This window comes from Xenopus tropicalis, chromosome 2 (genome assembly GCF_000004195.4).
Source record: "Xenopus tropicalis strain Nigerian chromosome 2, UCB_Xtro_10.0, whole genome shotgun sequence".
NCBI lineage: Eukaryota > Metazoa > Chordata > Amphibia > Anura > Pipidae > Xenopus > Xenopus tropicalis.
The window spans coordinates 75,854,384-75,877,888 of NC_030678.2; the positions used below are offsets into that span (position 1 = coordinate 75,854,384).

General features: G+C 36.5%; 1 protein-coding gene across 5 annotated transcripts in view; it reads right to left on the reverse strand.

Annotated features, from left to right (window-relative positions):
* The window catches only part of acaca (acetyl-CoA carboxylase alpha), a 212,370-nt gene that overhangs the window by 21,466 nt on the left and 167,399 nt on the right, over nucleotides 1–23,505 (reverse strand). For all 5 annotated transcript variants that reach the window (XM_002939656.5, XM_012957825.3, XM_012957826.3 and 2 more), the window contains 6 exons: nucleotides 19,602–19,698; nucleotides 17,340–17,475; nucleotides 9,240–9,417; nucleotides 8,763–8,875; nucleotides 1,523–1,677; nucleotides 903–1,073 (listed from right to left, as the gene is read on the reverse strand). In XM_002939656.5, coding sequence (XP_002939702.3) covers nucleotides 903–1,073; nucleotides 1,523–1,677; nucleotides 8,763–8,875; nucleotides 9,240–9,417; nucleotides 17,340–17,475; nucleotides 19,602–19,698 — 850 coding nt within the window. The remainder of the gene's footprint in view (nucleotides 1–902; nucleotides 1,074–1,522; nucleotides 1,678–8,762; nucleotides 8,876–9,239; nucleotides 9,418–17,339; nucleotides 17,476–19,601; nucleotides 19,699–23,505) is intronic.

Genomic DNA, 23,505 nt, shown 5'->3' on the forward strand with positions numbered 1-23,505 from the left:
ATTCATTGGAAATAAAGTTTACCCTTCAGTCATTAAATATATGTCAAGGAAGCCTGCAAACAGCAGAGGGTAAACAATGATGTTATTTGAATATACATCTGTGAGAATGTGTACCAGTGCACTTCTGCAGCAATTTCCCTTTTCAATTGTACATAGTCATGCTGTGGGAAACATGCAGGGAATTATATTATGCTGATTTTAAAATAGTTAATCAGTTAAGACCTGGCAAGCAGGGAGTGTTAAGGAAAGCTATAGACTGTGTTTAATATTAAGACGCAGGCTTTCTTTGCTACTTTCTTTAAGCTAATGGTACACACAACACTTTCTCTACTGAGAACATGCCAAGACCTCCCCAAACTGCCTGTGATTGCTGATAATGGCATTCACCACTGTACACATGGAAAGAATTCAGCCATAAAATCCACACAAATATTTTTGAGCTAAAATCTGCCCTGTGTATGCATTTATAGGGAATAGAGAGCAGTATAGGCATCAAGAATGTATCATGTGACATAAGACATGCTTCTAGATGAGCAACATTCTTTATCATGCAATAAAATGTTTAGCTTCCTGGTCCATGTACTAAAAGCATTAAAGTGTACTATACCTATTATCATCCTATTATATGTAGCGTATTCACCAGGCTAGCATAAAATACACAAAAGAAATGTCCCTTGGGCAGAAAAATAAATATGCTTCCTGTTTATCTAGTGTGGGTTGTGAGTTGCTTGCCAACTCAGGATGCTGCTTGCAGGGAAATAAACAGCATTTAAAGGGCACAGACATCTGACAGACTCTATACACTGGTACTGTCTATTTAGTTAGCTCCAAATACTGCATTCTATCACAGTACCATTGTAAAAATGAGGCGTTTTTAGTTCAAAAGATACAACGGTCCTTACCTTTACAGTTCCTTCTACTTCCACGAACCATCGCCTAAGCATAGCTTGTATCTGACCGTCTGTAAGTTCAGGATTTGCACTGTGAATCTTCTTTTTTGCTACATTTTCCAAAAGCAGCCTCCTTAGTCTCCAGTAGAAAAATGTGCGTGACGTCTTCCACTCAATAACATCCTGAATAAAGAAAAAGACTGATGAAACAAAACATGTCATAAATGACCCCTTTCTGTTTTCTAGTTTCAATAGAATGTGCCTACTATCCTCAGGCAATGTTTCTAAGAACTACCTTTCCAAATGCTCATTTTCTAGTGACGAACAAACGTCAATAAATAGAAAAAAACGTACTCTTATAACTTAAAGAGGTAGTTTACCTTTATAATTAACTTTTAGTATGATGTAGACAAAGGGAATAGAGGTACTTAATCTGCTGCTATTAGAATAATAAAAGAAAACTTCGAATTGGTTGTTGTGGCAACCTTTATGTTTCTGTCTAATCTAGACTAGCCTGTATTTCATGGGATTGCCCAGATAGTTGGGTCTTCTCTAACATGGAAAGGGAAATAATGTTGCAGGACATTGCTAGATAAATGAGGACATGGTCAGGGCTGGCATGTAAAACTTACTGTAATAACTCCCTTTTCCTGCATTCTGCCTGGGGTGTCATGCAAGTCTGCAAACTGCACAGCCACTTGGTGGTAGATAGGTAGCAGAAACTCCTCCCGCTCCTTCAGCTTGGTCTCAAGTTCTTTACAGTCAGCAGCACCTAATTCTGGTGTGCCTGAAATAAGTAATATGGAACATACTTCATCTCTCCATTAGACACATAATTAAACACACAAAATTAGTTAGCAATAAAAACTTGTACACATGCGATTTCATTCTTTTCTCATTTTTTATAAATGCATTTTTCAAAATAGATTTTTGTCCCTTTAATGAGGACTTACAAAAAAGAAATGTTGGAGGCCAAAACCTGAGCACTACAGTACGTAAGTATAATATATAATGATCTGAAAAAAGGGCTAAAGATGTCACTTTAAACAATACACATTTCAAATAATATGGCCTGAAAACCATTCAACTCGATCATTGGGTTTGAAGATATTAACAAATATGTCAATGCCGGTTTTCTGCTTAATTTAAAAACAGCGCTTATAAAGATTTCTGACTTCTGCACTCTATTGCCGTTAAGTGTGGATGGAGAAGAGGAGATCAGAAGTGATTATCCACTCATTGATTGTTTGTCAGGAGTACTTGGCCCTCCCTGCTCTATTGGAAGTAGAAAGCTCAAGATCAATCGTTAATCTCTGTGCAATTAAGCACCTAAGAAAGGCTTTTTTTTCCCTGTTTGTTGATTCTGACAAGATCTTTCAGGAAAGCAAAATCATTCTTTATCAGCTGACAGAACTCACATTTTTTTCAAAAACTAAAAGTTGATTATGTTGGGTATCTTTGACAAGGGTATATACACATACATACTCAACAGCTTTTAGCAGCAACTACTACTATTAAAGGTAAAGTGGCTATTTTAATTTACTCTCATCAGAGCAAGACTCATGATTTTTTACATTTATGTAAAAGCAGCAAGACTTCCAAAGTAAAGTCATAATGAGGAATCTATAGAGAAATAAGTCACTTATCTTGCTGGCGTGCTTCAAAAATATCCTGTCAACCTCCACACTGCATGTATAAGAAGACAATGAGTGTGGCTTACAGGGATATTTATCCAACATGTTAAAGGAAGAGCATATAGACACAAACTCCTTAAGTGCATGGCACTATAACTAGAACAATTCTGTGCTCAAATTTGCCCCCACACTGAAGCTATTGAGTGCGAATGAGCCCTACAGTCAAACATGACTGCCATAATACATTTGTAATACTATTAATTTATGCCATATGTACATAACTTTCAAATTCTGTAACCCTTATTTGTAAAATTATCTTAAGACCCCTGTTTGTTATAAATGATAGTAAAGCACTTGCATAACTTTCTGGCGATATGTAAATATATGATGATGATAATGATGGTGATGAAGTCAGAAACCCCTGAAGCCTGCGCATGCGAGACAAATAAGAATCTATTAATCTGTGGGAAGGAAAAATGCTGTATATCTGATATATGATTTAGAGAAACAAGAATTCGCCTTCATTTTAAAATCTATTTTAAAGCTTGTCACCATTTAATACCATTTCAGCTAGTGTCTGTAAAAACCTGTCTGTGTAGTGTGAAAAAATGTAGGTAGGTGAGGGTTCATTACAAAAATGGCCTAGGGTGGCACAGAATGTAAATTCAGACCTGATAGTGTCTACAGATGTACCAGCTTTCATGTGTCACCTTATAAACATATTTATGAATTTAAATGAGCATCTAGGCCCATACTCATTTCTCTGTTGCAAGCAGAAATATATCAAATAATGAAATGTTGTCAGCAAAATGTAATTTCTTGATTGCATTATTATTACATCTAAGTGTAAATTTTCCTTTATGTGTCAAGTAATTTGTACCTCTAGCGATCCAGGAAAAAAAGGGGATCTTCCCAAGGTCACAAAGAAATTGTGCTCGTTTTGACTCCTGCCTAACAAACTCTTAGCAGAAAAGTCTATGAAATGTGTTCATCACAATAATATATTATGATTTTCGCTCAATGTCGGCAGCTTAATTTTATATATATACCAGAGGGGAGGATTCACTTCTAGGCTAATAGGAAAAAAAGCAAATGTAATAAATCTAGAGAAGGGCCCATCCTGCACCATGCTCTTATCTCAAATATCAATTTATGTTCTCTCCAAAGCTAAAAATAATGGCTGTGGAGGAACAGGAAAAAAATAGAATTGTCTTAGTCCTATTGATTTGTGCGCCGTTAAAAAGGGAACATGGTGGTACGCCAGTGACAGCCCGGATCTGCACTCTTCTACAAGCCTGCCAGAGATGCAGTAATATTCTCTGTGCCCTTCTCTGATTACAACTTGCAAGCATGTCAGGGTTCAGGCAGGGTTTAATAAAGTTTCTGCCGTTGGAAATGGCCCAATGCCGGCATGAATCATATGTTCTCATAACATTTAGTAGTAAACGGCTTTTTCTTAAATATGGCTAGCTTAACAGTTTAGACAAAATGACTGAGGCATTTTATCACAGGTCTCCTTCGCAATTGCATAAAAATGAACAGTTGCTGAACATACTGCCTTAGATTAAACACTGCAGCTAGACTGTACAAGAATACCGAATTAACACTTTCAGCCACTTGTGTGCCTGCAAGTTTAACTTTCACTGGGGTAAAAACACCCTTGCTTGGTTTTCCCCCTACAGTATATTAAACTACATACATGTTGGTAAGATAGAGCGGTGCAGGGTGGGCTGCTTGAAGTATCTGCAATTATATATAGTTACTGAACCACTGGTTTGTGGTTTGAATGCATACTGTTAAGCAGAACAAATAACCAATAAAATTCCTGAAACTAATCTTTAAAGTTGTTTAATAGATATGCTTCACAAATGCTCAATTGATTGTTATTATAGTTATAAAGAGATTTAAATATATGGAGATGTAGTAATTTAAGTGCAAAGTTAAAACTTCATATTTTAAGATACAGAGCTATTAAACGTGTTTCTTTTCACACTCATGCACCAGGTTTTACTCTATTTTTATTCATCTCAAATTGCACATAAGGTAGTGGTGGACCCCCATGCCTACTCTTCTGCTGTAGAGGTCCACTAGTGTGGGGATGGCCAAGCTCATGCTTTTCTATTGGCAACCCCTGTTAGTTGTCAGTAGTTACCTAGCAAATAACCAAGCACCAATCCCAAGGCTGAAGGAAGTTGCAAGACTTGGGAGCCACCAGGAGTAGACAGAAACTGGAAAGTCAGCACGAATAAGCCACAAAGGAGCTTATGGTCTTCAGAATATCAGAGCATATAAACGCTACAGCATTATTTCACAGACAGGAAGCAATGGCATTTGTCTAGTGTGTTAGTAAGGAGCAGGGCCCTTATCAGTTAAGGGGTGTCTAATATTCCTTTTAAAGGGAAACATGCTTAACTAGGGATGCACAAAATCCAGGATTTGGTTTGGGATTCGGCCAAGATTCTGTGTCCTTAAAATCTCTTTAACCCTTCCACAACCTTATCTGCACATGCAAATTAGGATTTGGCTCAGTATCCAACCAAATCTTTTATGAAGGATTCAGGGGTTCAGCCGAATCCTAAACTAGTGGATTCAGTGTATCCCTATGTTTATCATTAATCCATTATCTAAAGCTTTAATATTAAATTATTATTATAAACTTAATTTATATAGTCAACAAAGTCATTTACAGAAATTTTAAATCATTTACATCTGTACATTTTTACTCTCCCTGCCTTGCTGCAAGTTCAGGTCCCAAAGAAATCCATCACGTGTTATAATGTGTCTAGTGCAGTAAAAGGTGCACTCAAAGCAAGTAAAAAAGTACTTTTGATCTTTCAAATATATATATTACCCTTTTAATAATACTACAGTTGAATGCATTGTGTTTCCTTTTCTAATCCACGCCTTGATTCTTATATGTGGATTGTATGAGTTTTCAAGTATAACACCAGCAGGTTTAAAAACTGTGTGTGTAGCATGCAGCTTGATAGGGAGATTGAATTGCAAGTTCTGCTAGGGCAGAGAGATGTAACTGACTGAACATATTTTGAAAGTGCTGCGATATGCCTAATCTTAACATGTCCACAAGCATTGACCTAACTTTCTTCTTTCTACATGTAAAGCCTTTTTAGAAGAAGATATTTTTTTCTCAAAGGAGAAACTGTATAAATGTATGCTCTATACTTATTTATTTTAGACCAGGGATCTTTGAACTGTAGGGCTGGTCTCAATTGAGGGCCTGGATCAGTAGCTGGGGCTGCCCAGTTTAAGGGCCAGTTACAATGGTATTTGGGGGAAATTTGTATTCCTGGAAGCCCAGCCTGAGTGACAATTAAGGGAAAAATATGGGATGTACATTTATTCGCTTTCCAAGTTATCCTTGGAACTACTGAACTTAAGATTTCTGGCCTCAAAGGGAGTTTGAAATGCAATATCTGTATAAGCAGCAGTATGCCCTTGATTTCATTATACATAAAGGGATTCCTGCCTGTGTTCTTGATGCTCAAACAAGTCTCTTTCTGTAAGAGAGTGGCTGGAGCAAAGTGTAATATATAGGTTTGTGTGCCTGCATTCATCTCCAATGCATATTTTTGGTAAGGACAGCACTCTTTTGTATTAGACAAAATGTCTTTACTTCTCATGCCCAAAATTGCGGTCCATATATATACATATATATATATATATATATATATATATATATATATATATATATATATATATATATATATATATATATATATATATATATATATATATATATATACACACACACACACACACACAGACATATACACACATACTAACACATACTTATTAAAGCTTATATTTTATTTCTGCAATTTAAGTTTTTTTTGTGCTAAAAATAATACAGTTGAATAATGGTTGAAATTTTTTTGATATTTATTAAGTGAAAAAACTTTAGTCAATTTGAGTTTTTCACATTTTTTTCAAATATAAATTTTTTACTTTCTAGTGTTATTTACAGTGAGGTAAAAGAAAGACAGAAGCACAGTTCTATATAAACCCAGGATAATGTTTGGGTGCATTAGTTAACATTCTATTTCTGTAATCTGTCTGTCTTAAATAAATGTTTATTAGATACGGGGGGGTATTTATGAACATAAGTTTTGCAGCTGAGAGGACAGTAGACAAACATGAAGACAAACAAAACACAGGTAAACAAAAAGCAAAAAATACAAAAGGTGAACAGAATGTGATTGAACAAAAGAAATAAAGGATTCATTTTCCTTTTCTTTGCTGAATATTGCCACTTATACCCGGAACCTATGAATAATTATTAACAGTGATTTTAAATTTAGTACAGGTATCGGACCCCTTATCCGGAAACCCATTATCCAGAAAGCTCCGAATTACGGAAAGCCTGTCTCCCATAGACTCCATTTTAATCAAATAATTCAGAATTTTAAAACTGATTTCCTTTTTCGATGTAGAAATAAAACAGAACCTTGTAATTGATTCCAACTAAGATATAATTAATCCTTATTGGATGCAAAACAGTCCTATTGGGTTTAATTAATGTTTTATTGATTTTTTATTAGACTTAAGGTATTGAGATCCAAATTACGGAAAGACCCCTTATCCGGAATACCCTTGGTCCCGAGCATTCTGGATAATGGGTCCTATACCTGTATAATAAAATATTTGCTAGTTGGGATTCTCTTGTCTCTTTTAATAAAATTGAGCCCGGCATATTCATATTTTGTGGGAATATTTCTTAAAAAAAACCTAGGATGAATGTCTGGCTCCAGAACATGTCTGTTTTCCAGAAACATATGGAAAATGTAGTAGTGGTGCCACATCTGTAGCAGACAAGCCAAGATAAAACTGAAAGGCTGATTGCAGGTTATCTGACACATACTGAGTTTGCATTTTGAGCCAGAATAAAAATGACAGGCAAAACACCCCATATCAATACATGTCTTTTTTATAAGTTTACTTTAAGCATCTACATATAAAAATAAAGTAATCTTCTTTTGATTTTACCACATTATTCTACCAAAAAACAAGCCTAAAGTAAAAATATGTGAAAAAATGACCAAGGTTTACATCCCTCCAACTGTTGCTAAATACAGGCCCATGCTAATAATTAATCCTAAATGTTCTATAATGTTCAGCTTTCTTTTTTATACATTCTGGGCAGCAAGGTAATAAGTATATTAAACAAAGCTTTGTCACAAAGCTAACAACTTTTTTTTTTTTTTTTTATAAAAAAGAAAAAAAAAGCCCCAAAAATTGTGTTCTGTGATGCACATAATAGATGTTGATTAAAGATTCTGCTGCTGTATTTTGGCTGTAAGCAATAACTACAACTATCTCTGATTTCAAATGCCTTATGAAACCAGAAAAATGTATATCATTTGTCTAAATACAACCATTTCATTGCATTAAATATGAGATTTTTTTTTTTTTTACACTTGTAAATTTTAAGAAGGATCTTGACTGAAAATTATTATAAAAATATGAAAAAAATATCAAAATATAAAAGCTGCTCTATACTCTCCTTGGCTAAGTGCATGATAGACTCTTAGAGGGTTAAAAGAAGCAGTGAACCCCCCGGTTAATGAGCAGAAATTCAGCAGGCAGCGGAAGATAAATGGAGCTCTCCCTTTTTCTGCTGAAGTCAGCATGAACCTCGGCCCCGCGGCTTGTTTGTGGCAAATGGAGTGCGCGAAATATAAAAGGGCAGTGATCCAGAAGATGACCAACTTTGACAAATTTTAAATTGGCCAGAAAGAAACACCAGAAAAAAAAATATGCAAGTCTCTGTTTTGTGCGATCTCCCTTCCCGATACCTGCACTAACAGTGTCTCCACAGAACATAAGTGGAATAGATGAAGTGGTTAACAGTGCTGAACGGTCTAGGGGCCATGTTTATCAAAAACATAGCTCACATACACCCAGCTGCCCGGATGCAGGTTCTCCCATTGTTATCTTATTTCTTTTTCAGAGTTAAAACATATGAAACTAAAGAAGGCAGGGTAATGTGCTTGGGAACAAGGAAAATATATAAAATAAGTCACAAACATGTAAGGAAAAGAAAAGTTAAAGAAAGGTAGGAATTCTGAAACTGGAAAAAAGAATGACAAATAGTTGGAATGGAAAATAGTGAAATGCCGATTAGGCTATTTTTGAAAAACTGTGATTAACAAGTGTCAGGGGAGGAACAATTACCGTTAGGCCCCATAGCAAAACATTAACATGGAAGCAAAAAACCCACCTAATTTCTCTGCCAAGTGAATGTAGACTGGGTCAACACGACGCATAGTCTTAATCAAATCCTTTCTCCTAAATTTGATTTCTACTGTTCCTTCTGGCTCCAAGACACCTCCCCTGCAAGATCAAGCAATCATTGCTCAAAGTCATGTATCTTTAGCAGTTACAATTTTCAGAATTGTACTTTAAATATAGTATTATTGAAAGTGGATTTCAGTGACCATAAATTTCAGGGCATGTTTTTTTTTTTTTTTTTTTAAGATACAAAGATATTACAACAATAATTAAAGGTTACACTGCACCCTGTAAAATGTACTATTTCACATCCTTTAATGGGTACTGTAGTTTTTCACCCCAAATGGAGTTCCTCTGATAATAATAATAGTGCAAGGCATGACTATCATAAATAGGTGTTGATGGCAGTATGAACTGAAATGCATTTTAAAAACACAGAGCAAATAGATATTTGGAAATGCTGTACCTGCTTTCCTTGTCAGCATACATTTCCATGTGCCTTGGGTTTATTGTGGGATCAATTACTACCCATGAGCCTCCTCTGAGTTCAGCCTGAGGTGGAATGTATACCAACACTGGCTGGCGGTATTCACGCAAACCATCCACAATGTAGGCCCCAAACTTCAGCACTTGGTCATACATATCTGTAAATAAATGAAAGGGACTTCGTGTTTCATTATTAAATACATATTTTGACAGCACATATAATACAGTTACTGAAAAATAACTCCTAGCAAAGGTATTTGTCAGTTTTGATGTACCTTATAATTTAGGTTTACTGTAAGAAAATATGTAGTAACCCTAAACCTGGGAAAATCCATGATGTTGGAGATGTTGTCAATAGTTCCTCTATTTTTCTAATAATACATTTCTGCTGCAGAGGAAAGGTTACAGCTGTCAAAAAACTTTTAGTTCAGATTAATAAAGGGTCATTGTCCGAGTCATTCCTACTCTTGACTGTGAGATGAATCAGAAAGAGACCTATTTCTCCTGTCCATCAATTTAGAAGCACACAGCTATAATAGCACATGTTGTAGCATTGATAAATAATGAGCTCCAATACAGACTACTGACTGCACTTATTCCAATGCAGCCAAGCAATGGACATCTGAACTAACTTTTGCTACAATTTAATAGGTATGTAGTAGCAGTATGAGACCTGTTATAGAGAATACTTGGGACCAGGTGTTTTCCAGATAAGAGATCTTTCTGTAATTTGGCTCACCATACTTTAAATCTGCAAAAAAATCATTTAAACATTAAATAAACCAAATAGGATGGTTTTGCCTCCAACATGGATAAATTATATCTTTGTTGGGATCAAGTACAAGGTACTGTTTCATTACAGAGCTTGCTGGATAACAGGTTTCAGCATAATGGGTCCCATACCTGTATATTAATCTTACTGGTGTATTGTTTTAGCTATCCTTTTAATTTGGATAACATTCTTTTAAATATCATCATCTTTTTGTGCATTTTTAGCCAATGATTAAGTGTCTTAAGCACAAAATACATAAATATATAAACTTTTTTCTATATTTAATTGGCCAATGTGTATTCCTTGGGTGCCAATCATCTTTTTTGTTTTCTAACCTATGAATGTAAATTGTAACTCTTCAGAGAGGTGACACCCAGAACTCACAGAGGCTGAATGCTGCAGGGTTACTTTTTTTCAGGTGTCACTTCTCTAAAGAGTTATAATGTGCCATTGTGATTGGATTAGTGGAAGAGTTTATATGCTGAGGACTTCCCATACCAGTCAGTTGAACTGAAGAAACTGAAGAAAATGCTTTAGATTTACTTATACTAGATAATACAGAACTTGTATTTTAAAGCAATCATAAGTAATTTAAAGGAGACATATCCTATAAAAGTATTAATGTACCAGTAAATTATACTCCTCTAGATATAGAAGGATTGTGCTTAAAAAAGTTGTGTTTCCGACTGATTTATTGGAAATTCCACCAAAACCCCACTAGTCCCACCCATCTGTTCCACTTCCTGCTGGCTGAATTCTCTGGATGTGCAGGGGGGTTGGTGGCTCTCAGTACACTGCACTGTAGGATAGGAACCAATCAGCAGCTAGGCTGGCCTGATAGGGAACTGAAGCCTGTCTTTGCTTGTGTGAGTGGAAGGCTGTGATTGGCTTCCCCCCTCCTACTGTGCTTCTGCGTGGGACTGTTAGGACTCACCCACCCTTCATTTCAAACACAGGGAACTGAGAGGATCTATAGGGAGCTCCAATAAGGGGGCCATTTTTACAGATAGGATTAATTTTTAGCACAAAGTGAAACCAACACCATATATTGTTCATAATTGCCTACAACATTAGGGGTTTTCCCCATTTATCCAATATGTCACCTTTAATAAATAAAAAAATATACATATATGACCACTTATTCTGTACAGTACCTAGGTTTCTCTTACCAAGCAGTCACCAGTCTGATGTTACATAAGGCATTTTGACTACCACTGTACTTAGACAGAAAATATTTTCCTTTCAATGTGTTACAGCTTTTCATTCATCAAGAGCCTTGGTAGACCGCCTTTCAGAAACACCTAAGCTTTCAAGCAGTTGTTCTTAGGCAATGCAATTCCCATATGGCTCCATACAGGATGGCTTACTACTAGTTAGATGCACATTTCAGACACACCTTGTTCTATTCGGATGTGCAACACACAGCTAAAGTAATCACTAATTGGTCATAGCATGTTTTGAGAGGTCTGGTTATGGCATGATATAACAATTCTATTCCTTTAAAATCATTTATAAAATCCAGATGCTGCAAAGCTAGTACTAAGTCCAGATGTGCACACTGCATGGCTGCAGAGAGAAAGATCTGCCTCAGATCTGATTAGTAGTCAGTTCTGTAGTGCAGGAGTTTTTAAATGTTTACTTCTAAATAGATGAACAGCAGGAATAATCTCTAGTATGATCGAACAGATGAATTGGTCAAGCATTGTTGGGCTTATTCAACAGATGTAACCTTTGTTTCTGCTAATTCTTTTTGAAAGAATCCTGTAGCTTTGCTTATATACAACAGCCCCAAGCACATAGAAAGAATGCAGTTCCTCAGGCATCATGAATTTAGCAAAAAAGAAAAGAAAGATGGGGAGCTCAAGGGGCAATTTCAGAGTCATAGATCGTTCCTGTCAGATAGCTGTACCTCTTGGCTGCTACTGTATGTTCTGTGCTAATAAAATAGAATTTGTAGCCTAAGTCTTTGTAAGTCCTCTTTTAAGATTGGACTTATGTACAGTTGATAATATGCCATGTTTAACAAGTTCAGTCATTTTAAAACATCCAGAGCAAGGGAAATAGATGAGCCCCCCACTCATCTATTGCCAAAGCAGTAGTCCTCCAGCTGTTTAATCACAACTTATAACTGAATCTGTTAAATTTAGTTCAAAAACTGCTAAACATCAATATATAAAACATATATAACAATATACCTGTATGTTTTGTTGGCATAGCATATGATGGCACACTTTCCATAATTCATATCTATTGCGTTTCCCTTACCTGGCTTAGAATACATACTATATTGCACTACCATTTTTCTGGCTGTTGTTTCCCTATCAATTTTCGACAAGGAAGTGATATGTTAAAGTAGGATATGAACGCTGCCCAGAAAATGAATTGCCTCCTCAAGCTGCTAAATAAAAATCTCACACAGTCTCATGTGATGATATAGATACAAAATAACAAAACATCTAAAAGAAGCTGCATGTCAGTATTAAAGTTTCTTGAATTTGTTATAAGACATGCTATGGCATAGAGCACAAAGCAATAAATAAATAAATAACAGAAAATAATATATTCAGTTCTTGTGGCTGCGATGATGCGTGCCCCAATAAATCTTATTTTTAACGATGGCTTTCTCTTTGATACCCATAAATGAACAAAATGTCACAAACCAAGCAAGAAGAGTGCTGAAAACCCAAGTACTTGATATATGGTATCAGCCTTTAAATGAATCCTTTAACAGTTAGACAAGGACCACTTCAAAATGTACGGGTAGACAGCATGTTGAAGGTATACACAAATTCTAAATATTTAATTGGTTAAAATGTACTTGTACACTATATCAGTTCCCATAATCATACTTGTGAAAAGTTTTATGGAACAGTGATATACAAACGGTTAAAATGTTGTTTTAGCATGCATACTTTTGTATGTTTATTCTCTGTTGCGAATTTCTTTATTTTTGAGCAGCTTACAACTGACACTGGCCAGGATCTTGTTATTATTTTGTGTTGTCAAAATTCCAAGTTGTGTAATGTAATGTTCACAAAGTTTATAAAGCAGAGCATAACTTTGCATCCAAGATACAAGTGGTTTTTGCCATGTACATTTATTTTGGAATTCTGGGAAAAATACTTCATAGTGGGGAGAAACACAGGCATAAGTTTCCAAAAAATGGCAATATATATCTCCTAAATAGGCTAAACAGCAAGATAAAAGCAACAGAAATAAACGAAAAAGGGTTACACTGCAATAACAATTGCTGCTGCTAAAAGGATGACGATTACTGAACACGGTGGCGCTTAACTGCATATTTACGATGTGCCAAGGATTGTCCTGTTCTCATTTTAAAGAGGGCAAAGGTTAAATGTCACATGATGCAGGTCTGACTTCATTGGTCACTGCATGTCCGGTAAAGGTAAGAATGAAGGCACAACACCCACATCCATAATTCTTATTGGAATGCTTCTTTCAGTAACTATTACACTCACCTTAGATTTCCTTATAACTTTCTTAATAAATGTTCATAATGAATTTCAATTCTTCTACTAATTTTTGTCTTTTGTTCAAAGGCAATGTGTTTCTTTGTGTTGTATCTGCAATGTGCTCACAGGTATCATGTCTTAAATGTACTGAATCCAGAGAATCAGCGGCATTTAATGCTTGTGATACAATGACTCCAGGCAACTGTCATTGCAGGTGAAAGATGATCAGTTCATATATATATTTCAGGTGGTGCTGCAGGTTGCAAAGGCATAAGTATTGCCATGAAAAAGTTTTGAATCTGTGCACACAAAGGCATCACATGCTTACCTATACCTGGGCTTCTGTGTGCTAGCTGCAATCATGTAGCCATATGGCTTGGCAGGCATGGGGTTTAGGTAGGCAAAATATATCTTTAGTTAGGTTTTCAGCTTTCTACTTCTGTTCAACTGTGTCTCCACGTGCAAACCCCTATAAGGATTATTTGCCTTTTGATTTTTCTGCATGGCAATGAAATGCAAACAAAATAGATGACTGATCAATGCACATACCCTAGTCCCCTGTTACATTAGTAATATAGTATATGTGCAAGTGCATTTACAAAAAAAGTTGTCAAGTCACCATATATCTTTGAGGTAACAAGTTACCTCTGATCATATTTTTCATAAGCTGGTACCTTTCTGCTTGGTTGCATTTTTTGAGATGTATCCCATGATCGAACACTAGTTGCCCAGGCTGATCCTCCTGCTGTAGATTTTATAGGGGAGAGATCTCAAAGACCAATACCCATTTTTAAAGGCATAAGAGCACCATTAAACAGAGATATGCGAACCACATAATGACAATGCTTTGCCACATACCGGGCAGAAGAAAACCTAAGCACCTTTACATCAGTGGCACACTATTTAAGCCAGGGTATTTTGTTGCCCTGTCAATTAATAGCTACATACACTAGGAAGTGCTCCCCATTCATGTATAAGACTACAAGCTGTGTACACAGAAGGTTGTTGCTTAGAAATGCTTACTTAGGGAAACAGGGAGCAATTCTGAGTATTTTGTTGCTGTCCCACTTGACTAGATGATAAAATACCCAGAATCGCTATGGGTGCCAGTTCCCTAAAGAATTGATGTCTTACTGTTTCTATACAGTGGGGACTATAATACATGTTCGTGGGCCAGATTATAGTAAAGTGACAATGTCATCTAAAAAGGTAAATAGAAGTCTGGTGGCCATAAAAATGTGTTGGTGGGCCACATCTAGTTTTGTGCCTCCTGTTTGACAGTCTTGTCCTAAAGGATTAAATAATTGTGCGTCAGTGATAACAATATTTAACCTCCTTCAAAAAGAGTGCTGTGTACAGTTTTTTTGTTGGAGGGGCGGGGGGATCTTCTATTCTAGTAGTTCCTGCCTAGAATTTAACATGGTTTCTAGTGTACTTATCTTAGCTTCCAGGGCAAAACACAAAGATACATAATAAACACCTTTTGATTGGAGTTTGGGATTATGAGGAGTGGAAGAGTATAGCAAAAAGGCCACAGATTTTGTAATCTTAGATAGAAATTATGGTTGAAGGTAGTTTGGAAATAAAATACTTTTAGCAGACCTGTGGGCATGAAGTGAAAAAACTGAATTATACATACCTTACATGTACCTTACATGTACTACTATTTGATGTAACAAATATAAGTATATTTGTATGTATATCTTTACTGATATAGCACTATTTATGTAGCACTGTGCAGAATATATATTTGCAGCTCTTATTTATGTGTGTGCATGCATGCCTTAGAGCTGTAGTGCAATCACTATAATGCGTACATGCAGTGGAAAAAATGTCGGTTCCAAGACCTTCTTTGTGTCAGATAATGATATTTATTTTGTCATTTCACCTAAGAGCATTGCAAGGTATTACCACCAGCCTTAGGAAAAGATGAAGTAAAAAGTCCGATAATAATATTCATATGTTTATTTATTTTATACATATAAATATATACTGCATTCATATGAGCATACAATGACTTTAACTATAACTTCACTGCACTGGAATGTAAATGGTGTGTATGCATGCAATACAAACAAAATTGTGTTAAAAAGGTGCTACCTTTATGTCCCAAGAAGGGAAAGAGAGGAGGGTAAATAAAACTTCTGTTTCAGGTTCCTGTTATTAGGTTCAGGTTCCTATAATCACAAGGATTTCCAGGGTTTAGGTCTAGAGGATTTTTCTGTAACATATGGGTTAATTTCCCATGGATTTGCATTCTCTTAGCCTATTCATGCTGAGTCTGGGGCCCCACTGCTAATTTCTAGTAAATTTCACGCTTGATGTCTTACTGTTGTGGGTCATTGGCGCCTCGTCTAAATAAAATGCTTCCAAATGGTTCTTTCATCTAAATATTCACTTGCTTTTTATAATTTAATTTTACATTATGCGGAATAGCCTTCCGGCCACAGACAACTCATTGGAGAAACTCGCTGAACACAATCTTGATATGTTTTTTTTCCCTTCCAGAATTAGACCTCCCAGCCCGTGTAGTAAAGAGGTTTTTTTTCCCCTCCACTAATGTCAATTTTCAGCATAGCCAGAGCTGTCTCTAATCTTTTCCTACTCATTACACACAATTTTGGAATCATTTTACCCACAGTGCAATTGGCTCCTAGTGGTGTAATTGTTTATTTTGCCTTCCTGCATAATCCCTGTCCAGTATTGAAACCAAAACTGCTAAGCAACACCCAAAGGGCTTCCAAGACTGACAACCAACACTTAAACCATGCTATCATGCTTCTATACACAAGATAATGGATAACAAAATCCTGTCCTGCATGACAAACAAAATGCTTTTGTTCTGATATTTCCACTTAACGTTCTTCAAAAATATACATATATATTTTCACAGTGTTTTCACAGTGTGTTTGTGCCTCATGCAAGCAAGTACAAGCAATGACTGTAATATGAGGCTACAATGAATAAAATCTATTTCATGGCATTTCAAAGCTTGTTAAGTAACACATATACATCTTAAAGCATTCATCTTGCTTACTGCAAAAAGCCTGTCATGCTGGATATAAGAAGGACTATTGTGATTATAATGGAAAGTACACTACATTACATTCTTAATATTAAACCATGCTAAATATGGCTTGGGAGAGGAGATTAAGAGAAGTTCATGTACTTTGAGATTTTCTACCCATGGAAATATATATATAATGCCCTGTATAGCTGACCACACAAGGGTTGCATTGTGCAGAATATGTATGTATACTACATGAATATGCAACACTGCGCAATGTTACAACAAAATGATAGTACAGAAGATGGGGAACAACTATAGCAATAAATAAATACACAAAAACAGGTATGTGGTGCCTTATGCAGAAATCCATTATCCATAAAATTCCAAATTACTGGAAGCCCATCGCCCGAAGAGTTCATTTTAAGCAAAAAATTTTGATTTTTAATTTTTTTTTTTTAATATATTTATGTTTATTATTTGTAATAATAAAACAGTAACTTATGCTTGATCCTAACTAAGCAGACTTAAGGTATGGTAATCCAAACTACAGGAATTTCCTTTATCTAGAAAACCCCATGTCCAAAGCATGTAATAGATCCTATACTTGTATACATTTACACAGATTTAGGTGCAATGTGTTACTGGGGTAGTGTACCGCTTTGTTCAACATGATTTCAACAGTGGGGGCTGTGGGGAATATACTTTTTGCATACCGTTAGGTTAGGCAGCCCCCGGAGATTGTACCCTTCCTACTCCTTAGCAATTGCTTTTACGTATACTCTAAACAGAAATTCTTTATTTTTGTATTAATTGATTAACAATTACCTTTCATTCCACCAGAAAACCCTCTCCAGTTTGCAAACACCATAAGGGGAAGACCTTCCCTGTTGAAATCCTTGATGGCTTGAGCAGTTTTAAAGGCAGAATCTGGGAACCAAACTTGGCCAGCTTGCTGGATTATCTGTACAAAAGAATGAAGTTACTCATTTAGAATAAAACAGTTATGTAGCCTTTTATACAAAAATGTAATAACTAGTTTTCTAATAAAACAAATAAGTAGGAAATCTGTATTCAGATTGTACAAAGAAATCAGGTAACACATATCCATGTGAAATATCTATTCAGTTCCCACTTTGTTGTACACAATTTCTGAAATTCAAAAACTGTCCTGTCTTTATTCCCCTTCATAAGTGAGCACTACCAAAGATAAGATAAAAGTTATTTATTACTTATGCTTCTCGAGGTACACTGCCCTGTGACACTAACAGCTTTTCCTTCAAAATCCTACGTTAGCTAAAATAGAGCATCATGCAAGATGATCTATTCAGCTATCAGTAGCCAATTAATCTTCCTGTGTTTTTGGAGTGTAGGAGGAAACAGGACAACATGGAGGAAACCCATGCAAGCACATTGGGGAACATATCAACTTCTTGTTGATAATGCACTGGCTGGGATGGAACCTAGGACTCCAGCTGTATAAGGCAGCAAGGCTAACCACCATGCTGACCAAAATCAGAGGTAAAACAACAGGAACACACAGCACTGGCTGCCAAAGAGCCCAGACTGTGAAGTGCATGAATTAATGTGCAATTATAATATATACTCTTTATGCTGCTGACTGAGACTTCACATTACCAGAGACAGTACTAAAAGTGCCATAGCCAGCTTAAGACTGAAATTCACCCACAACTTCTGTATCAAGTAACCTTTATGTAGGATGAACCACCACCACCTTTAAAGTGAATTTCTGTGAACTAGGATGAAAGCATTTTAAAACCAATAAAGGAGTTTACTCTATTGTTAACAGTTAAGAGACATAAGGGGTCACTTATTATACAGAAGGCGCAAGGGCAAGAGCAGGGGTCCCCAACCTTCCTTATTTGTGAGCCACAGTCAAATGTAAAAAGACTCGGAGAGCAACACAAGCACCATAAAAGATCAGGGAGGTGCCAAAGAAGGGCTAAGATTGGCTATTAGGCAGTCACTATGCACACTATCAGCTTAAAGGAGGCTTTATTTGGTAGTAAATCTTGTTTTAATTCAACCAAAACTTGCCCCCAAGTCAGAAATTCAAAAATAATTACCTGGTTTGGGGGCAATGAGAGCAACATCCAAGGGCTTGCCCAGCAACATGTTGCTTCTGAGCCACTGGTTGGGGATCACTGGGCAAGAGTGTGCTCACCCCTTAGTGCACACTTACAAAGCACTTATGCCCACAGGGCTGCTGCTTTCTACACTGGATCAATATCCGGCACTTGGTGCAGAAGGCACAGCTCAGCCCTGGATGGACGTGTCAGAGAACCATTAGAATGCAACAGAAAAAAAATATCCACTGTAAGGCTTTTAAGGAACATTAACAATCATTAAAATTATAAATGGCTTTGGAAATATGCTTCATCTCTACGAAAATCTGATTCTTTAACAATTCCACTGCAACACAGAAATCTTTTGCCATTTTCATTTCCCCAGAAACAATAAATATTATATTCAACTGAATAGGTGATAAGAAAATTTCACTTCCAAGCCTCAAAATGGCAGCCTCTTTTCTTGAGGCTTTACCTAAACCTGACCTGTTGAGAAAGTGCAGAGTGTATAGGAACTTAAAGAAATCTATTTTGATCAATGAAATGTCTGCAAGCTCTAAGATCAATACAAATAAACCAAGCTGCTAGCCCAATAATTTCACTCGATTTACAGTTTAAACATGAATTAGTTAGCAATCCTATCTATAAATCAAGAAAATCAATAAATACAGCACAGTTCCCAAACACTACTACTGATAGCTTGCCAAGTGCTACCTACATTAAGATCGGCAGTTCCAAATGATTTTCCCATATGCATGATGCACTTATACCACATGGGCTATTTGGGCTTTTAGAACCATCCAAAGTATATGTAAAATAAAAGGCAAAAATTGTCCCTTCTGTGCGGTAACATCAAGGGAAAACCTATTTAGCTGAAATATTAAAAACTGTTATTGATTTTGAACACACAAGCACACAGACTATTTTGTACGTCACTGCAAAATGAAATGTAGCCCATAAATTACTTTTTCAAGGTCACAGTATTATGTTCATATCAACGAACCTTGGCTTCTGAGTCCAGGTTTGCAGGATCAGCAGGTACACTTAACTCTACAGTTCTTGTTTCCACGGCAACCACTCCTACAGGTATGCCTCCTAACCTGCATGCATGGAAAGATCAAAACACATTACATCCCATTTATGCTTACGTGTATTATCTCATCCCTGTAAAGATTTTTAAAAAAAAATGTAAAATGAATTTCTAATATATATATTATAACAGCCCTTAAAAAAGAACCTTGCAGGCTCCTTCCCTTGTATTCTGTGCCTGCAGTAATCTTCTCTCACATATCTCTTTATTTTGGTTCCTTTTTTTTTGTATTGCAGTGAGACATTTTTTGTCTTCCCTCTTATTTCATGGCATCTTATTCAGTCGAAGAAACCTGCCTGGTGTGATTGCTCCGCTGAGGAGAGGATGCGAGCCAGGAATAAAGAGGAAATAAAAAGTGCCTTCATATTTTCTTTTACACAGACTATACATTTAGGTGAGATGATACTCGCCTAGTGATGTATGCATCCAGTGTAAAACACCAGTGACTCATGAGCGGCTGAGGCCGTAGAGTGAAATAATTCCCTCATGCACACTCTCAGGGTAATAGCCTATTTATTCTTTGTCTAGAGTTAGTTACATTTTTATTGGACTTTTTTTTCTATTTAAATGTTTGTAATGAATTTACAAGAAATGAAAGGTGTGAGAGATGGATGGCCCTACAGGCTCCATCCATACGCAGTTTCAATTTGAGCTTTTCAGAACAGACGCCTCTGAGCTCGCTCACCTGCCTTTCCACTGCCACAGTGAAAAAAACAGAGAGTTAGAGAAAAAGAAATTGAAGAGTCAAAAAACGATAATAAAAAGAGCTGGATGTGTAGACAGGGAAGGAGCATTTTCAGATTCGGAAAACTTGAACTTGTGTTCTTACAGTTAGCATAGAATGTTCCAAAAAGTAAATTAGATACTGCTTTGAAAAAAAAAGAAGTTTTAAAGAAAAAGAGTGCGCTAAATCTAATCCTTTATTGCTGGTACCCTAAAGCTTGCATACCTAGCACGTGGATGCCCTGATAAGTTCGAGGCCATCTGAGGAGCATGGCTAGAGGCAAATGAACCATACTAATTGTGTCTCAGACACTAGAATGGAACCCTTAGTCAGTGACGTAACTGCTTTAATGTAATGCTGATAACCTTGACACTTCAACCCCCCCCCCTGCTCCCCCCTTTACCTTCTTTCCTCTCTATAGTCTTCCTCTAGGTTTCTACCCTTTTTTGTCCTTGTTGTGTTTTTTCTGATATGTTATTAAATGCAAAATAAAAACAAACAAAACATATTATTTTATTAATGTAAATTCATTAATACCTTGGGCCATCATGCTTCCTGTTTGTTTCTTTGCTTACCCAACTGGAAATCCTTTTTCCACACAATGCAGTGATGCTAACCCTTGGTGACTGTCCTTTTCATGTTAACTCACCTGGCTCAGGTACTTCTTGAAAAATGAATCTCTATCAAAGGCAGTGACATTGTGGAGGTTTTATTAGTCAAAGGGGTGTTGGAAGATTACCAACCAATGGAGGGGTTTCACTGGATAAAGGAAACTTTGTAGGCCAAAAACAAATGTTAGAATCACAAATCAATAGGTGATACCTCCCAAGTGTCTGTTTTTGTAAGGCACTTTAACAGACCTTAACATGGGTTGGACCAAGAACATGACTGAGCCACAGAACATGGATTGGGTAAATTAAGGACATTGTGCAATAAGGCACCGTAAAGACAAAACATACAACAGTCTTTTTAAAAGCAACAGGCAAGAAGCACTAATTACAGAGCATTAGTGAACAATAAATTCCTTTAGAAACTGAATTGAGTTAGTGGCCCATGATGACAGATATATAATACAACAATATAATGAAGGTCTAGGACATGTAAAAAATGCATTTGCAGCAGCTCTTTAAACAGGGCAATTAGAAGTTCTACCCAGGAACAGATCTATAATGTAGAAGAACGTCTGGCTAAGAAAGAGAGCATTCAACTGCAAACATTATTTTGAATGCTATTTAAGTGCTAATTTTTAAAAATACCATAGAAAATTATTCAAATACCAAACAAATTTGAAATTAGCACACAACAAAGATGTTAATTGTCACACTTGCTTCAAACACACAGCTTAAAACCTATGCACTGAGAGGCCTGCAAGCTAATGATGGATGGCTTATTATCAGAGGATTACAGTTATTTATGGAATGGGAAAAATGACTCAAAACAACTTCTGTTTTCCATTATACTTCATATAAATTTTATCAGTCTCTGCACATGAAGATGCTACATCTTGTTTTATGGCAAATCCCCGGACAAGATGCCAGAGTACAATAAAAGACAATTTACAGCCAAGAGCACATATATTCCAAACATACAGTGCACACAAAAGATGAGTTTTGGAGGCACTTACAGAAACCATCCCCCGAAGAATACATTTATGTCTATTATTATTTCTTTTCTCTTTTAGGAATGTCACTGACTTTGAAAGAGACTCATTTTTCAAGAAGTTTGCAGTACCTTTGAGCCAGGTGAGTTAACATGAAAAGGACAGTAACCAAGGGTTAGCATCACTGCATCGTGTGGAAAAAGGATATCCAGATGGATAAGCAAAGAAACAAATAGGAATTGTGATGGCACAAGGTATTAATGAAATTACATTTATATTTATTTTGCATTCAATATTTACATATCAGAAAAAACACAACAAGGACAAAAAAAAAAGGGTAGAAACCAAGAGGAAGATGGTAGAGAGGAAAGAAGGTAAAGGGGGAAGTGTCAAGGTTATCAGCATTACATTAAAGCAGTTACATCACTGACTAAGGGTTCCATACTAGTGTCTGAAACACAATTAGTATGGTTCATTTGCTTCTAGCCATGCTCCCCAGATGGCCTTACTTATCAGGGCATCCATGTGCTAGGTATGCAAGTTTCTGTTCGGGTAAAGAGTAATTTATAAGCTTTTTCCAAAAGTTCAGTGCAGGTGGCCCTGTAGCCTTCCAATGTAGCAATATCGCTTTCTTGGCATAGTAAAATAATTGTAAATAGCACAGTTTTGCTGGAGATCTCAGCATCAAGGTGTCTGTGATGCCCAAGAGGCATAGTCTGGGTGACAGTATATTGGGAAATGCAAGGGCGATTCAGCATTGTTGAGAAACCACCCACTTTGTGACACTTGGGACACTGTTCAGAAGCCCCAGGGTATATCCTAGCCAATCTTTGTGGAGTGAGATATACTCTGTTAAGGAATTTGATCTGTACTTATCTGTCTCTGCTTGAGATAGTTAATTGGGGTACTAGGGCTACAGCATCTTTCCACATTTCTTCCTCCAGTTCTGGAATATCTTCACACCACTGCTGTCTGATTTTGCTCAACTACATTGCATTAATATAATATACATGTATGTTAAAACCTTTGATAGCTCTGGTCAATGAAGGTATAACTCCAAAGTGGTTTCAGTAACCTCTATTGGCCTATGACGAAATTGTGACTGGAAAGAGTGTCTTAACTGGAGGTATTGGAACAGCATATTTGCTGAGAGCCAAAACTCGGCTTGGAGTGTATTAAAGGAACAGTAACACCAAAAAATTAAAGTGTTTTAAAGTAATTAAAATATAATGTACAGTTGCCATGCACTGGTAAAACTGGTAAGTTTGCAACAGAAACACTACTATAGTTTATATAAATGAGCTGCTGTGTCAACACGGGGGCAGCCATTGAAGCTGGGAAAAAGGAGAAAAGCCACAGGCACATAGCAGATAACAGATAAGCTTTGTAGAATATAATGGGGTTTTATCTGTTATCTGCTAAGTAACCTGTAACCCTGTAAATGGCTGCCCCCATGGCTACACAGAAGCTTTATTTATATAAACTATAGTAGT